The sequence below is a fragment of the Triturus cristatus genome, chromosome 12, assembly GCF_964204655.1.
Source record: "Triturus cristatus chromosome 12, aTriCri1.1, whole genome shotgun sequence".
Taxonomy (NCBI): Eukaryota; Metazoa; Chordata; class Amphibia; order Caudata; family Salamandridae; genus Triturus; species Triturus cristatus.
This window is the reverse complement of record NC_140595.1, coordinates 72,221,951-72,235,867: the sequence shown is the minus strand read 5'-3', so window position 1 is coordinate 72,235,867 and position 13,917 is coordinate 72,221,951. Positions and strand designations below refer to the sequence as shown.

General features: G+C 42.4%; 1 protein-coding gene across 1 annotated transcript in view; it reads right to left on the bottom strand.

Annotated features, from left to right (window-relative positions):
- The window catches only part of LOC146772546 (fibrillin-2-like), a 263,733-nt gene that overhangs the window by 75,832 nt on the left and 173,984 nt on the right, over positions 1 to 13,917 (bottom strand). The window contains exon 17 of the mRNA XM_085638491.1: positions 11,721 to 11,774. Coding sequence (XP_085494617.1) covers positions 11,721 to 11,774 — 54 coding nt within the window. The remainder of the gene's footprint in view (positions 1 to 11,720; positions 11,775 to 13,917) is intronic.

Sequence of the window (13,917 nt, the reverse complement as noted above, 5' to 3'; positions counted from 1 at the left end):
TTCACACAAAATATTTTGCAGCATGAAAATGAACACTATATAAATTTAAATAGATGGAAATCCTTTCACATTTTCATTAATGGATATTCAATTATGTTATCCAGGAGTACTCCAGGGAACATGCAACTGTGCCTGCATCCCAAGTGTAATTTGGCACATCTGTGAGAATTTCAAAATAATTCACAAATTTACTCCACACATAGAAGGAAGCCTAAGCCATTCATGTTTGTTTGTAAACTAGGCCACACGAGTGAACAAAGGCCTTAGAATGAACACATATTTAACTCATAAAACATACTATTGAAAATGACAAATTGTTCTCAACTGTGAAGAAAATTGAGACAATGGAAAAATTAACATAAGAGCTGTTCAAACCATTCAGAGATTAAAAATGATGTACAAAGAATCTATTCTCAAAAGTGGTTGCAAAATGTGCACCACCATTTTGGCAAATGAAATCTGATTTTGTGAACTGACCTATGTTCTAATAGATCTGTTCACAAGCAAGGAATTGTGGTGAGGACAGAATGCTTATGGAACATTCCTCATGCTGGTCTCAATTTACAACTCGCTACGATTGGTCACACTCATAGGGGTGGTGGCCTGTTAGGGTCAGTGGACCACCATGTCTGTGATTGCCTTTAAATAAGGTAAACATTTTATTAGATGGAACCATTTTCCTTTAACGAAAGGGGACTGTGTTTAAAAAAAGTTTGCATTTTCTTAAAAATGTGTTTGAGAATTGGCAGTGATCCGCTAGACCACTGCCTCCTTCGCAACAAACGTTGTTTTTCATTCACCAAGGCGGCGTGGCCACAAGGAAACTACTTCCCTTTTGTGTCAGCATGTTTTTCAACTGGATTATGATAGAAAAACATTAATATATCACATACCGATACAAAATTTAATTTTAGAAGTCTGTAAAAATACTTGTAAAATCCAATTAATATGTAGTAAAAACCATTTTCAAGTGCATCTATTTTGCAAATTGCAGTATTTGCAACAACAATGTAGACTACTATATCATGCCCGCTGTTACCTATGTTTTAGGTGTTTCATTCCTGTTAGACGTAGCTCTTAGGAGAAGCAGAGCCCTTTAGATCAGAATAAACTGTGAAACGTACCTTAAAAGACTTTTTACTTTGAACATGATATAAAAAACATGAAAGATTGTGTTTTGAGACTGCACGTACCCACATGCCCTGGGTCACTGAGGTCCAACAGCTGCACTAAATGATGAAGCTGCACTCCAGGAGAGAGACCATGCATTCTCTTCAAACAAATTTATTGACGCAGAAGCTCCTTCTGTAAACGAGTCACTGACTCATTTTCAATCGTAAGACTAACCCTTATGCTTTACGATTGTCTACCAAATAAAGTTTTCTTTATTATTACTAGGAATAAGGAAATTTGTTTGACGTTTTCCACATATTGTTAAAATAGTAAACTGCAGAACCAGTGTTTCGTAAACCGAAGTTTCAACTAAGAGGAGAGAAAAATTACCTATGTATGTCAGGCAGAGAATTATTTCCTATAAATACCAAAGGAGGGAGTGGAGAGAGGGTGTCCTAACGAACACTAGGGATGGATTCGACCTCCCCTAACAATTATTAATAAACAAATTGAATCCACCCACAAGAGATTGGCGATGGATGATGATTGATCATGGGTCAAGTGTGTTTCCTACATGAGTGGGAAACACATTGCGTTTCTTAAATACCCCTCACACACCAAAAGGGGCCCTTGGTGTCATGCTTCATCATAAGGGTCTTCGCGCCCCTCTACGGAACGCGGTGTGCTACTAACCAGCCGATATGCGGGAGCACTGATGTTACCACTATGTGTAGTGTGGGAGGGGGTGAGTGGTAGGGTCAGGAGTGAATGATAAGTGAATGTGAAAAAATACCTAACACCTGTGGAGTAGAAAAATGTAATATGCCTCGGTGCGGGTATTTTTAAAAAATGTGAGGTGGAGGTGTGTTGTATTAATGTACAAAACCTCCTGCGTGTGTCAACATGTTTCAAAGCGTGCTGCTTCTTCTTCAAGACGGCTACACAGATCCCTACGCTACTCACATAAATATTGTGATAACGTCTGTAAACACGAAATGCTATGTGTAGATTTAATGAATAAACGTTGCAAAATCTGACACACTGGTCATAATTGTATTGCGAAAAGGTAATTCCTTAATATCAATTTGCTGTACTGAAGCCAGTAGCGTCATAAGCCTTTAGAGCGATGGGGACCCCTTGCTATTTGCACTGTATATCAGGATACTACCTCGCATGATCGTCCCCCTCACGGCTCTGTGGATGAGAATTATTTTCACCTGTCAACAGCAACTAATGCAAGCATGTGAAACTGAGAAATCCAATGGTACAGAAGAAAAATATTACTTATCCAGCTCTCAGTTCTCCTGAGGTGGAACCTTTCATAGATTCGTATGCTTTAATCATTCAACGTAGTGAGGCTAGGAATCCTTCCCAATCTCACAATGGAGAATAACTGAGACAAGTGAATGTATGAAAGATCCAATGCTGGAGAATGCATGGTCACCCTATTGCTTATGGAAGGAGTCTTCAAGTGGATATTCAAAAACCTGGGTGGTGCATAGAGTGAGGCTCAGTGCTAGCAGAGCTTTAAAAGTGGCCGGTGGGGATGGCAGCTTCGAGGTTGAAAATATGGTGGTAACTGGATTCATATTTTCAATTTAAATTGGGACTTGTGTAAAACACCACAGTTTGACACTCTTGTAATTCAAAGGCCTGAACTCGGCTACTGATCCTCAGGTGTCACACCTAGCTGAGCTCCATCATTCTTTAACTCTCAGGAAAAACTATGGTTAAAAGGCTGGTGGTCTCATGGGCCTGTGTTGTCAGGGTCTATTACTGTCAGTAACCATAATGTCAATTGCAGATTGGGGAAGCACAGCATGAGGCAGTTGTGCAGTACACCTCTGCATCCCTTGGACCCATTTCAATGTAGGATCTGAAACTGTTCCAATCTCATGCACCTTTCTCTCTGCACTTTTGCTCGCTCTTTGCTTCCCTTTTGATTTATCAGCTAGGGAGGTTCTCTCTTCAATCTCACTCAACTGCCTTCATCAGAGGCAGCTGTGTGCAGCCAGAAGAATGTGTGTGTGAGAGAGAGGCCTGCCAACATTTAACTCAATGGAAAGAAGGGCACCTTCCCAAACTATATGCAAGGCCTCCAAAAATGTGGCTTGCATTTGCGTGCCGGAAACCTGCGGCCTTGGTTTCATACACAAAGCAGGAGTCTCGTGCTAATTTTTGGAAGTCTGTGAAACGTCAAGCTGTCCACAGAAATGAAAAGATAAATATACTTTCTTTTATAGTCAGTTGTTATTGTTGGATGTGGGTTTTGAATATTATTTCTTATAAAATGAGAGCATAAACGTTCATTGTAGTGGGCATGATCTTTCCCGTTATGTAGTGTACGCACTCTGACATTTGAAACACATACTAAATAGGTTTCACATTGTTCTCTCCGACTGCATTCTGCTGAACACCACAGTAGACTCTCTAACATTGTAATAAGATTAAGGATTATACTTTTTACTGGAGAATACTACATAACTTCCTTAATGCATAATATAAAATATTTGCACTTATTTATTTTATTGAATAACTACACCTGGCTGCTTGCAGTGAGCTGGAAATACCCAAATGTTTCATTATCATGTATATTTGAGAGAGATCTTAAAAAGGCATTCAGCTTAAAGTCTCTCTTCCATTCCTATGAACTGTTACTTCATTTTTTTTTTTAATTTTTTTTATTGATTTTCGCTTGACATGACACAGAGCAAAACAGAAAGACACGTGACTTAAACAATCAAGGTTCTCCGTACAAAATAGAAAATCACTGTCCAAAACACAAAAAACAAACAGTCTCAACAAAAAAAAAAAAACACAAAAAAAAAAAAATTGGCAATAGGCCCAAACGGTATTACTTGTTATACCAAGCCGCGAAAGGGGCCCAAATCTTTAAACCCTTATCCCGCCTCCTTCTCCCACTTTTTAAAAAGACTGCTGATTCCAAGTTGTAGAGGGCAAGAATTCTCGCTCTCCAATTCAGGAAAGACGGGGGTGAGTGGTTGATCCATTCAGAAGTTATACATAAGCGAAGTACAGACATTGCGATGCAGAGAAAGGCAGATTCAAAAAATGATCTATCCAGACTTGGATCTGTCACATATCCCATAATTACTAATTCAGGAGAGAGTTCTGCCTGAATATTCAATGAGTTATTAATGAACACTTGAATATCATAAAGAAAGCTATGCAGTTTGGTACATGAATAAAACATATGAACATCATTGGCTGCCTCCAAACCGCATCTAGGACACCCCTGAGCACCACCACCTCCCCATTTAGAGATCTTAGCTGGGGTAAAATATAAATCATACATAGCCATATAACTTTGTGAGCGTAAACTGCCAGATATTAATACAGAATTAGACAAATCCAATGCATAAGTGATATCTATATTTGCCTTTCCAAATTTACCTCCTAGTTTAGCCGTCTGAGACAACAGATCGTCAGGCAGGCCTTTCAGAAGAGTTTGGTAAATGATACTCAGACGGGTCCTCCTTAATATTAACTCCATGAGGGCATTCTTACTTAGTGCGTTAGAGGAATTAATCACGAGGCGGTCTATGTAGCTGCGTAACTGTAGGTACTTAAAGAAATCATAAGAAGCTAAAGCATATTTATCTTTTAAGAATGCAAAAGAAGCCATTTTACCCTCACAGAGTAAGTCCCCTAGCGTGAGAATACCTTGAGTTCCCCACCTAATTGTGACTGAGTCTTGGAAAATTGATGGTAACAGCCTAGCAGCAGTCAACGGAGTGTAAAAATTTATTTTAGGTATTACCCATTTAAGAGAGATCTTCCTCCAGGCAGAGTGCATGGCTATAATGACCTTGAATTTGGTTTTTTTATAATAACTCGGCTCGAGGACCTTGAGAAGAAACCCCTCAACCTCTTGTCCTAAGCTGATCTCAAAAATAGAGGGACTGCAAGATAAGGGAAGTGAGCTGCGAAGACCGAATAATGGAGGAGCCAGATGTTGGAGTAGAGCGGCCCAATAATATAAAGAAAGACTAGGGACTGACCAGCCTCCTTTGTCCAATGTAAGGATCATCCATTTAGCAGCTCTTCGAGGCATATGATAACTCCACATAAATCTGTTGCAGCATCTTTCTGCGCCATTAAGACTAGCCTTCGAAAACTCCAGGGGTATAGTCCTGAAGATATATAAGAACTTTGGCAAGATCAACATCTTTAGCACATTCCTTCTACCAAATAAAGAAAGATGGAGATTGTCTAGCCTACGTAGAGTGAGCTTGGCAGCAGCAATAATAGGTAAAATATTCATATCTGTTATTTGTTCTACTGCTGCCGAGATTTTAACCCCCAGATATGTTGCAGTCTGTACCACCGGGACTTCCGTAGGCGGCATAGAGGGTGACTGAATAATCTGAGTCTTCTGGACGTTAAGTTTATAACCTGAAAGCCATCCAAATGACTGCGCTAAATTCTTAATAGCGGAGAATGCCAGAGACACATCCCTTGTTATAATTATAATGTCATCGGCATAGGCTAATGCCTTGAAGTCAACTGCATTGATCTCAACAGGTAGAATCCTAATGGAGAGCTCTATTGTAGTCAAAAAAGGATCGATATATAGAGCGAAAAGCAAAGGGGAGCAGGGGCAACCCTGTCTAGTACCTCTGTTTATCGCGAATGGTCTTGAAAGATTGCCTGAGATTGACAGACGTGCTTGAGGAGCAATATAGAGTGATTGGAGAGCCTGAATGAAATTCAGGGAGAAACCCTTCCACCGAAGAACCCTCCATAAAAATTCCCAAGCTACCCTGTCGAACGCCTTTTCGGCGTCCAACAAGATAGCTGCAAGAGGGGAATTTGTTACCTGCGCCCAATCCAAGAGAGCAATGACACGGCGGACATGATCCGGGAATAAATCCGTGCTGGTGAATAGAGACCAGGGGGGTTATAACCAAAGCCAATCTAATCGCAAGGATCTTTGAGTAAATTTTGCTATCCGTATTTATCAATGAAATCGGACGGAAGGAGGCGGGGTCCAACTCAGGCTTATCCTTTTTCTTTAACAAAATGATGGAAGTAAAACGCCAAGAGTCAGGAATAATCCCTCGCTGGGCATCTCTCAGAACCCGCAAAAAATCATCCTGTATTTCTGATCGAAATGTGCAATAAAATTCCAAAGGGATAAGGTCAGGTCCCGCAGCCTTCCCACTGGCTAATGAATTCATTGCTGAAATCACTTCGTCCCATTAAATTGGGGCCGCCAAAACCGTGTTCTGATAATCTGAGATTTTAACTGTGCCCAGAGCATCGCTAAAATCAGCAAATTCACGGTCCAGTGTTTGTGAAGTAGTTTCCTCAGAATATAGGGAGCGGTAGAAGTCAGAGAATACTGATAGAACCCCTTCAGAGGTATCTTGAATAATTCCCAAAGGATCCTCAATCCTGGTAATACGGTTGGCTAACCCACGTTGTTGAAGTCGCTTGGCGAGCACCCGCCCAGACTTCTCACCATGCTCAAACATTGTCGAGCGGAACTGCAGGTATTTAGCCACCAGGTCCTGCCCAAAAAACTCCTGCAGTGAAACTTTAATCCGTGCTACCTGCGATTGAGCTATAGTAATATCCCCTCCCTCCCTAATAGAGGTTGCGAGTAAGATTTCGGCTCTACGTAATTCTTCCAACCGAACCTGAATTTGATCTTTTATTTGTTTGTGATGAAAAAAAGAAAAGCTTTTGGTTTTGCCACGAATGGCGGCTTTAAACGTATCCCAGAGTATACTATTAGAGGTCGAGCCTCTATTGATGTTCAAAAACTCAGTTGCCCAAGGTCTCATGTGATCCAAATAATTAGGATCCAGAAGTAGCTTCCGCTCAAAAGTCCAAGACCTTAAAGTATGCCTATCTGCTGATATATTGCATTTCATAACCAAAGGATTATGATCTGATAATATTCTAGGGAGAATAAAAATTGAAGCAGAAGATGCTAACTGATCCGAAAGAAAAAAATAATCTAACCTAACCGTTTTTTTATGGGGGGCAGAAAAATAGGTGGTCCCTTCCTTGTCTTTGCAGTAATGGAACCATAAATCGGTCATAAGATGTTCTTGAACGAGGGCTTGTAGGGCTCTGTAAACTCTAGGTTTTTGACCTAAATAAATCTGCCCTCCTAATATGTTAAAGTTTTCTGGCATATTAATGTTGAAATCCCCGCAGAGGCAAATAGGTTGGGGCCACATAGCCAGCTCAACATTTAGAAAATCTAGTAAGTCAGGATCATCGAAATTTGAGTTGTAGACAGTACATACTGTGAGGATTACATTATTTACCAAAAGCTGCGCAATTGCCCAACGACCCCCAACATCCTGACTATGCCTCATGCATGATCCTATCCCACATTTCATTAATATAGCCACCCCCCTTGTCATTGAGGTCTGCCGGGAACATGTTATCAGATCAAACCCTGGAATTTTAAGGCACTCTCTATTGTTCCAAGGAACATGGGTTTCCTGCAGGCAGAGTACCTCAACCTGGAAAGAGCGAATAACCTGTGTAAATAAAGCGCGCTTCCTCGCATTGTTGAGACCACATATATTCCAAGTAGCAATAGAGATTTTACCGATTATCTTTTAACATAAGAGTGCTGAAAAAGAAAGTACTTTTAATTTTTACACCAAGATTGTCATAAAACAAGAATTTAACGTCAAGCTTATATTTCCCCCAAACGCACTGCCCCCAACCTCCCTCCTACCCCACACCCCTACTGACCCCCCCCCCCACCAAAGCCCTAACCACCCCCCAGACAGGGCAGGGAACTCCGTCCCGATGATGTAGAAGCCGGTGTAGACAGAACCCCCCCCCCCCCCCCCGAGAAACATCATTCAAAGCAAAGCAAAAGGGCACCTAGAAACTAGAAACAACAGATCCCACTATTAATGCAAAAAAAAAAAAATAATAATAATTCCAGGATGCTTCAACAATCATTATAATGTGTCAAGGTAACCCTTAGCCTGTACTTCAGATTCAAAAAATTTTTGTCTGGCCTTGAAAAATTACTTTGAGTTTGGAGGGAAACACCAAAAAGACCTGTGCTCCTTTTAACTGAAAAGGGGAAATCAACTGGCGGAGCTGCCACCTCCGCTCCACTGTAGCTGGGCAAAAATCAGGCCTAACAAAAAACTGACATCCCTTCCCAGATCTTTGCCTGTCAGACCTGGCTAAGTCAAAAATCTTTTCTCGCGCCAAAAAATTATGCAGACATATTAGAATGGCACGTGGCCTATTAACTGTCTGCCCAGGGCGATGTTTTATTTTAAAAGGAAAACGATGGGCGCGCTGGATCTCCAGCCGCCAATCCCACTCCTTCACTTCTGGAAATGCTTCCATAAATAGGTCGATGATGAACTGGCGTGTATCTTGACCCTCCAAACCTTCGGGTACCCCCAGGACTCTAAGATTATTCCTCCGTGCCCGATTCTCCAAGTCAATCAATTTCCCCTCGATGTCGCCCCTCTGTGACTGAATTGAATCGAGAGTGGCTTTATGACTAACTAAATCGTCCTCAAGAGTAGAGATGCGGGACTCAGCTTCCGTAACCCTGGAAGCAATGTCCGTGCAAGTCTTCATAACTCTACGCAGGGAATTTTGCACCTTACGGCATGCTCCCTGTGCCCGCGCGCTCTCCTGTCGAGTCTCCTCCCTATGTGCCATGATTATTTGGTAAATTGTGGCTAATGAAACTTCCCCGGAAGGGGGGCCTGATTCAGACTCCTGAGGGAGAGACACTGGATTCTGAGAAATACTTTGAGGGGCAGCTTGTGCCGAAAAGGAGTAATCCCATGCCAATGACCCTGCATCAGTATCAGAGACAAAATCCGTAGGAGCTTTGCAGACTGTGGGCGGGCCGCTAAGAGCACCCACGGAATTCAAGACATCATTGACTCGCCAATCGCCAGTATCGCTGCCCTCGTCCTCTGTCCAATCCTTATCCAGGGCGCCAATTTCTCCCGATGAGCCAGTATGTTCTGAAAGTGAGAAGAAATTATCCACATCCGTTTCAGCCTCAACAATTGGAGGGACATTGGAGATCTGTACGGGTGCTGCACAAGAAGCAAAGGGGTCGACAAAGGAGGCTTCCTGCTGCAAGTTTGATACCTGATCTGGATGAACTACAACTCCCAGCATGCCCTGTTGTAGATGAACTGAGCCCTGGATAGCCTCTGTCCCAGAAGCAAGAGCTGCGACTGACTGATTCCCTCCAGGGAGCCCCTTTGCAGCAATCCCAAACAGCTCGACGGCTGATGTCTGATCTGCAAGCGCCTGAGTAATGAGGAGAGAATCGACAGGGTTGACAGGGTTGACAACTAGAGAACTCGAGATCCTCCCGCCTGCAGCGTTCTTCCGAGGTTTGAACAGAGCCGACACCGATGCCTGGGATCTTGAATTATTGCCTGGAGATGAGCTAGCTGCAGAAGATCCGGCCGCGGCTGAAGCTGGCATCGATATCGACTTCAAAGGTAAGCGCTTCGCCGAGGCCGCCGATTGATCTCCTGCGGCGGGCTTAGTAGGCTTTGTAGCGCCCCGGGCCGTCCCCCGTGTGTGGTTCTTAGGAGGCATTTCAGGTAGCCGCACTGACTCGCATTGAATAAGAGTCCGCAAAAAACAACTTGAAAGTGGACTTGCAGCTAAAATGCGGCTGACCAGAACCCGCGGGTGAATTGCGTAGTTCATGCACCGGAGCCGCCACAGCAGCATTCGTCAGGCAGGTATCAATTTCCTCGGGTTACAGACAGACTGAAAGGTTACTCCTCGGGGGGGGGAAGACAAAGCACCAACACCAGCTTACACGGCCACAATTGCGGCCGCCATCTTACCCCCGCCACTGTTACTTCAAATGTAAGAAAATGTTTTGCCGAATTTCGAAGCTTATATTAACACACTGTAGCTTTGCTGAGGGGCCATCGTGATTCATATGAAAGGTCAACAACAATGTTTGTCTTTTAGAAACAAACTCCTAAAGCGGGAGGTTGTTTTTGCAAAACAAAAACAAATGTTTCTCACACAGTGGTTTTTGTACTAGAGTGTGTGGGTCATTTTTATTTTTTCATGTTCAGGACCACCAGGCTTTTCGTGGCAGTCCTGAACACGAAAAAACTGATGTCGAAACATCTGCCCCAAATACATTGGTCGGTGTAACTTCTGTTGAACAATGGCTTAATATCTGACTGGCCATCATCCAATAATCTCCACTGGCAGTCACTGGTGGAAACAGGGCAGTTCGCTCAACTCGTAATAGAGAGGTCTTACGGTAAGGAAACTTAGAACAATTAATGGCAAAAATATTTGAATCCGAACTGTTCTGATTTAAAGCCACAATATCCAGATGTTGTTGTATACCTCATACATATACATAATACACTTATCCATGCAGCGCTGCCTATGTCATGTGTCTCAATACCCTTGTATACCAACAAACCGCATGCCAAATTGTCATCCATGCTTACATAACAAACTTGAGTTAAGATATTACTCTGCCCTGCTCACTTGGGGTCTGAAATTAGCAGGCATAGTGCTGGAGTCTGACAAACCATGTTCAATGTATAAACAGACTCCATCTTGCAAACTGCAAAACACTGGATTTTTTTTTTCCAGACTTTGTCTTTTTACAAAAGTACTCTGCTGGTACTGTATAAATGAAAAGAAAATGTGTAGCAGGCAGAAGAAGTGTTTACTTCTTTTGTCTCCTTCACCCGCTTCATTTCCTGGAGAAGACAAAACCCACCCAACTTGGGGAAAGCCTGTCAGACACTGAGATGCAGTGAGGTACCTGCAACCCCCAGCCCTCTTTAGCAGACTCCTCTAGTTTTTCTCCAAGATCCCCCTGACATGCCACCCCCACAAGATGTTAGTGCACATCCCAAATGGAATGTTGTCCTCCATCCTGAACCCTGCTGCCATCATGCAGCCCCACTCCCCTCCTACAGCTGTCAGTGCTCCTGCTGGTCCAGTCTGTGCATTAGTCTATGCATCTTCCAGCATCCTGGAAACCCCTGCAGCAGGCTGTCCGTTTAAAGGCATTCATGGCTCATCAGCATCCGAGCTCTAGCAGTGTGTGTCTCCTAGCAGTAGCTCTATCCTCACTCTGGTCTTCTACCGCCTTCATAGCAGTCTGTAACCCCCTGGACCCCCTGGCATCCTCATCCCTGCAGTTAACCCCCCCAGCATTAACACAGAAATCCTAAAATAAAACCAGCCTGTGAGTATCACCAAATTATAAATTTAGGATTTCGATGAGTAAATCTGTGACAAATATAGACATAAGTGTACATAACAAGAATTGGGTCAAGTGAATTATAATTCTGTGTGTTGTCTTTCAACTGAATCTAGGCTGTTGGATTATCCAGTTTGCACTGTCACATAAGGTGTCAAAACCCAAGCAAAACTTTACCAAACAGTTTACCATTTGAATCATTATAGTCCTTTCTGGTGACGAGTGATGCTATACAAAGAACTGGTGAAATTATTTGCCCTAGATGGTCCACAAAATATATAGATACCCACATAGTAAATACGTAGAGGGAGAAAACCCCGACCCGTCAATGGTACATGAAGCCAAATGATTAGCAGAGTCTTACCTCGGCCATCAGCGGTGATCCCGATGCCGCTACTGCAGAGGGCCTGGAACTCAGCTGCAAAAAAGAATGGAGCATGGTCTTAATCCGGACATTTCACACAAACCATTCTCCAGTCACTGCTGACCACTGCTTACACTGTGGCTGACAGAGGACAATTCTGCTGGGTCTACACAAATACTGTAGGATATTCAGAGGGACTTCATGAACTGCTGTCAATCCACACATCGGTCCAGTCAGATTAACAAGAAATGTTGATGGACACAATTGTCATTGCAGCCACTGCCCTGATACTGACTCTTGTGAAGGTGTGGTAAGGAATTCACAAAGTCGGTGTCCCAAAGACACAATTACCAGTTTGTGAAATGGTGACTGCTGGTGTTGCAGTATCATCTTAAAGACTTTGAGGGGCTGGGAAAGACATATTTTGGGGGCCCATGTTCAGAACAACCTTGAATCTTATGAGCCATTGTCTCATAAGTCAAGCACATTGATTTCAAACAATATTGAATTATTCATTAAAGGTTGAGATGGATAAATAGATAGAAGTGTGATGGAGAGAAAGTTCACTTTCCCCAGGGTCCCATGGAAGCTGGGGCTCTGGGAAATCTCCAACTTTGTCCATACCTTAAAATATCTCAGTAGCATCGGGGAAGCACTCCATTCTTCCATCAATGCAACTCAGTGAATGACAACTTTTAATCCTAAAAACATACTCTTTCCACTCTAAGAGGCAGGCTACTTTAACAAAATCTTTATTCGGTGAAAATGAATGGAGGGAAGGATGTCCACTATCCCTCAAAGGCATCCATCGCTACACAGGCATGTATTTCCAAGGAGAAGCAAAGGGACTCCTACCTCAGAAATTTTAATTAGACAGGGGTTTTTACTGACTTCCGAATTTCTCCAAATTTGCTTCTGAGGTCAGTCGCACAGCAAAAAAGGTTGTGGGTAACACAGCATCTCCTTTGTAACCTATGATTGTGCATCAGAGTTCATGCACTTTTGCAGCTAAAGAAGAAGACCTGACCCTCCTATGTAACCTCTAAACAATTCTCAAAGCTTAGAGAAATAGCAAAGTGAACTTCATTTGCTAGGACCACCTCATAGGAAAAATAATCTGATCTTTTTCATGGATCTAAAAATAAAGTATTTTAAAGTGGCAGCTTGAATGATACTTTGAAAGCGATCTTTAAAAAAGTCATGTTTAATTTACTTTAGGTATTACTTTACGGGTGCAGTTTCTAGCCCCACCTAGTCAATGTAAATAATGCCCAGACCTCATTCTATGTAATATTACATTTTCGGATGTCTACCTTTCCTTTCCCTCTATTTACACACCTGTAGCTTTCAGAATCCAATCTAAACTTCTTGGCTATATGTGGTTTGGATACTGAAGGGTTTATGTCAGCTTGAAAGGCCTGCTTTTACAGTACCTTTCTTCCCACGTTTGAGCTACAGGATGTGGTATAACAAAGCGATAAATTACAACCACATTAAACATCAAACAACTTTGGCAAATTCCATTCCTACCTCATGTTCCAGTCAGCAAAGACCTTTTTGCTAACTCAGCCCCACGTTCAGTACAGATTGTGTAGCTTATTACTCATGCATCTTTGCATCTCTCCTAATTGCCAAATTTGTTCTGATTGGGATAAGCTACTCTTGTTTTCTTCATATCGGGTTGCATGTTACAAACCCAAGCATTAGTTACTTTCACAAGCTAAGTCATTCTTGAATGCATACTACCAAGTAAACACGACTAGGGGGCATATGCATCAACATTAGCATTTGCGATTCCTTATTAGCGAAAAATAAGGATTCGCTAATAAGGAATAGCAAAAGGCTATGCATGTAGGAATCGCTATTCAAATAGCGATTCCTTAACTTTCCTTAATTGCTACTAGCAAATAGCGAGTAGCAATTAAGGAATGCCGTCCCAATCATTCCTATGGGCCTCCAGGCCCATAGGAATGAATCGGAGATTGCATGAGCAAATAGCGAGTACCAGTAGGTTCTCGCTAATTGCTCATGCAATTTCAAGGGTGCAAGGGTGTCAAAATGACAACCTATAGCACCCCTGAAAATGATATGTGCACATATGTTGCACACACACATGCTCTAAGGGCATGTGTGTGCGCAACATGAAACTTTGAAAAAATGCACAAAAGTGCATTTTTCAAAGTTTTTGCAAATTACC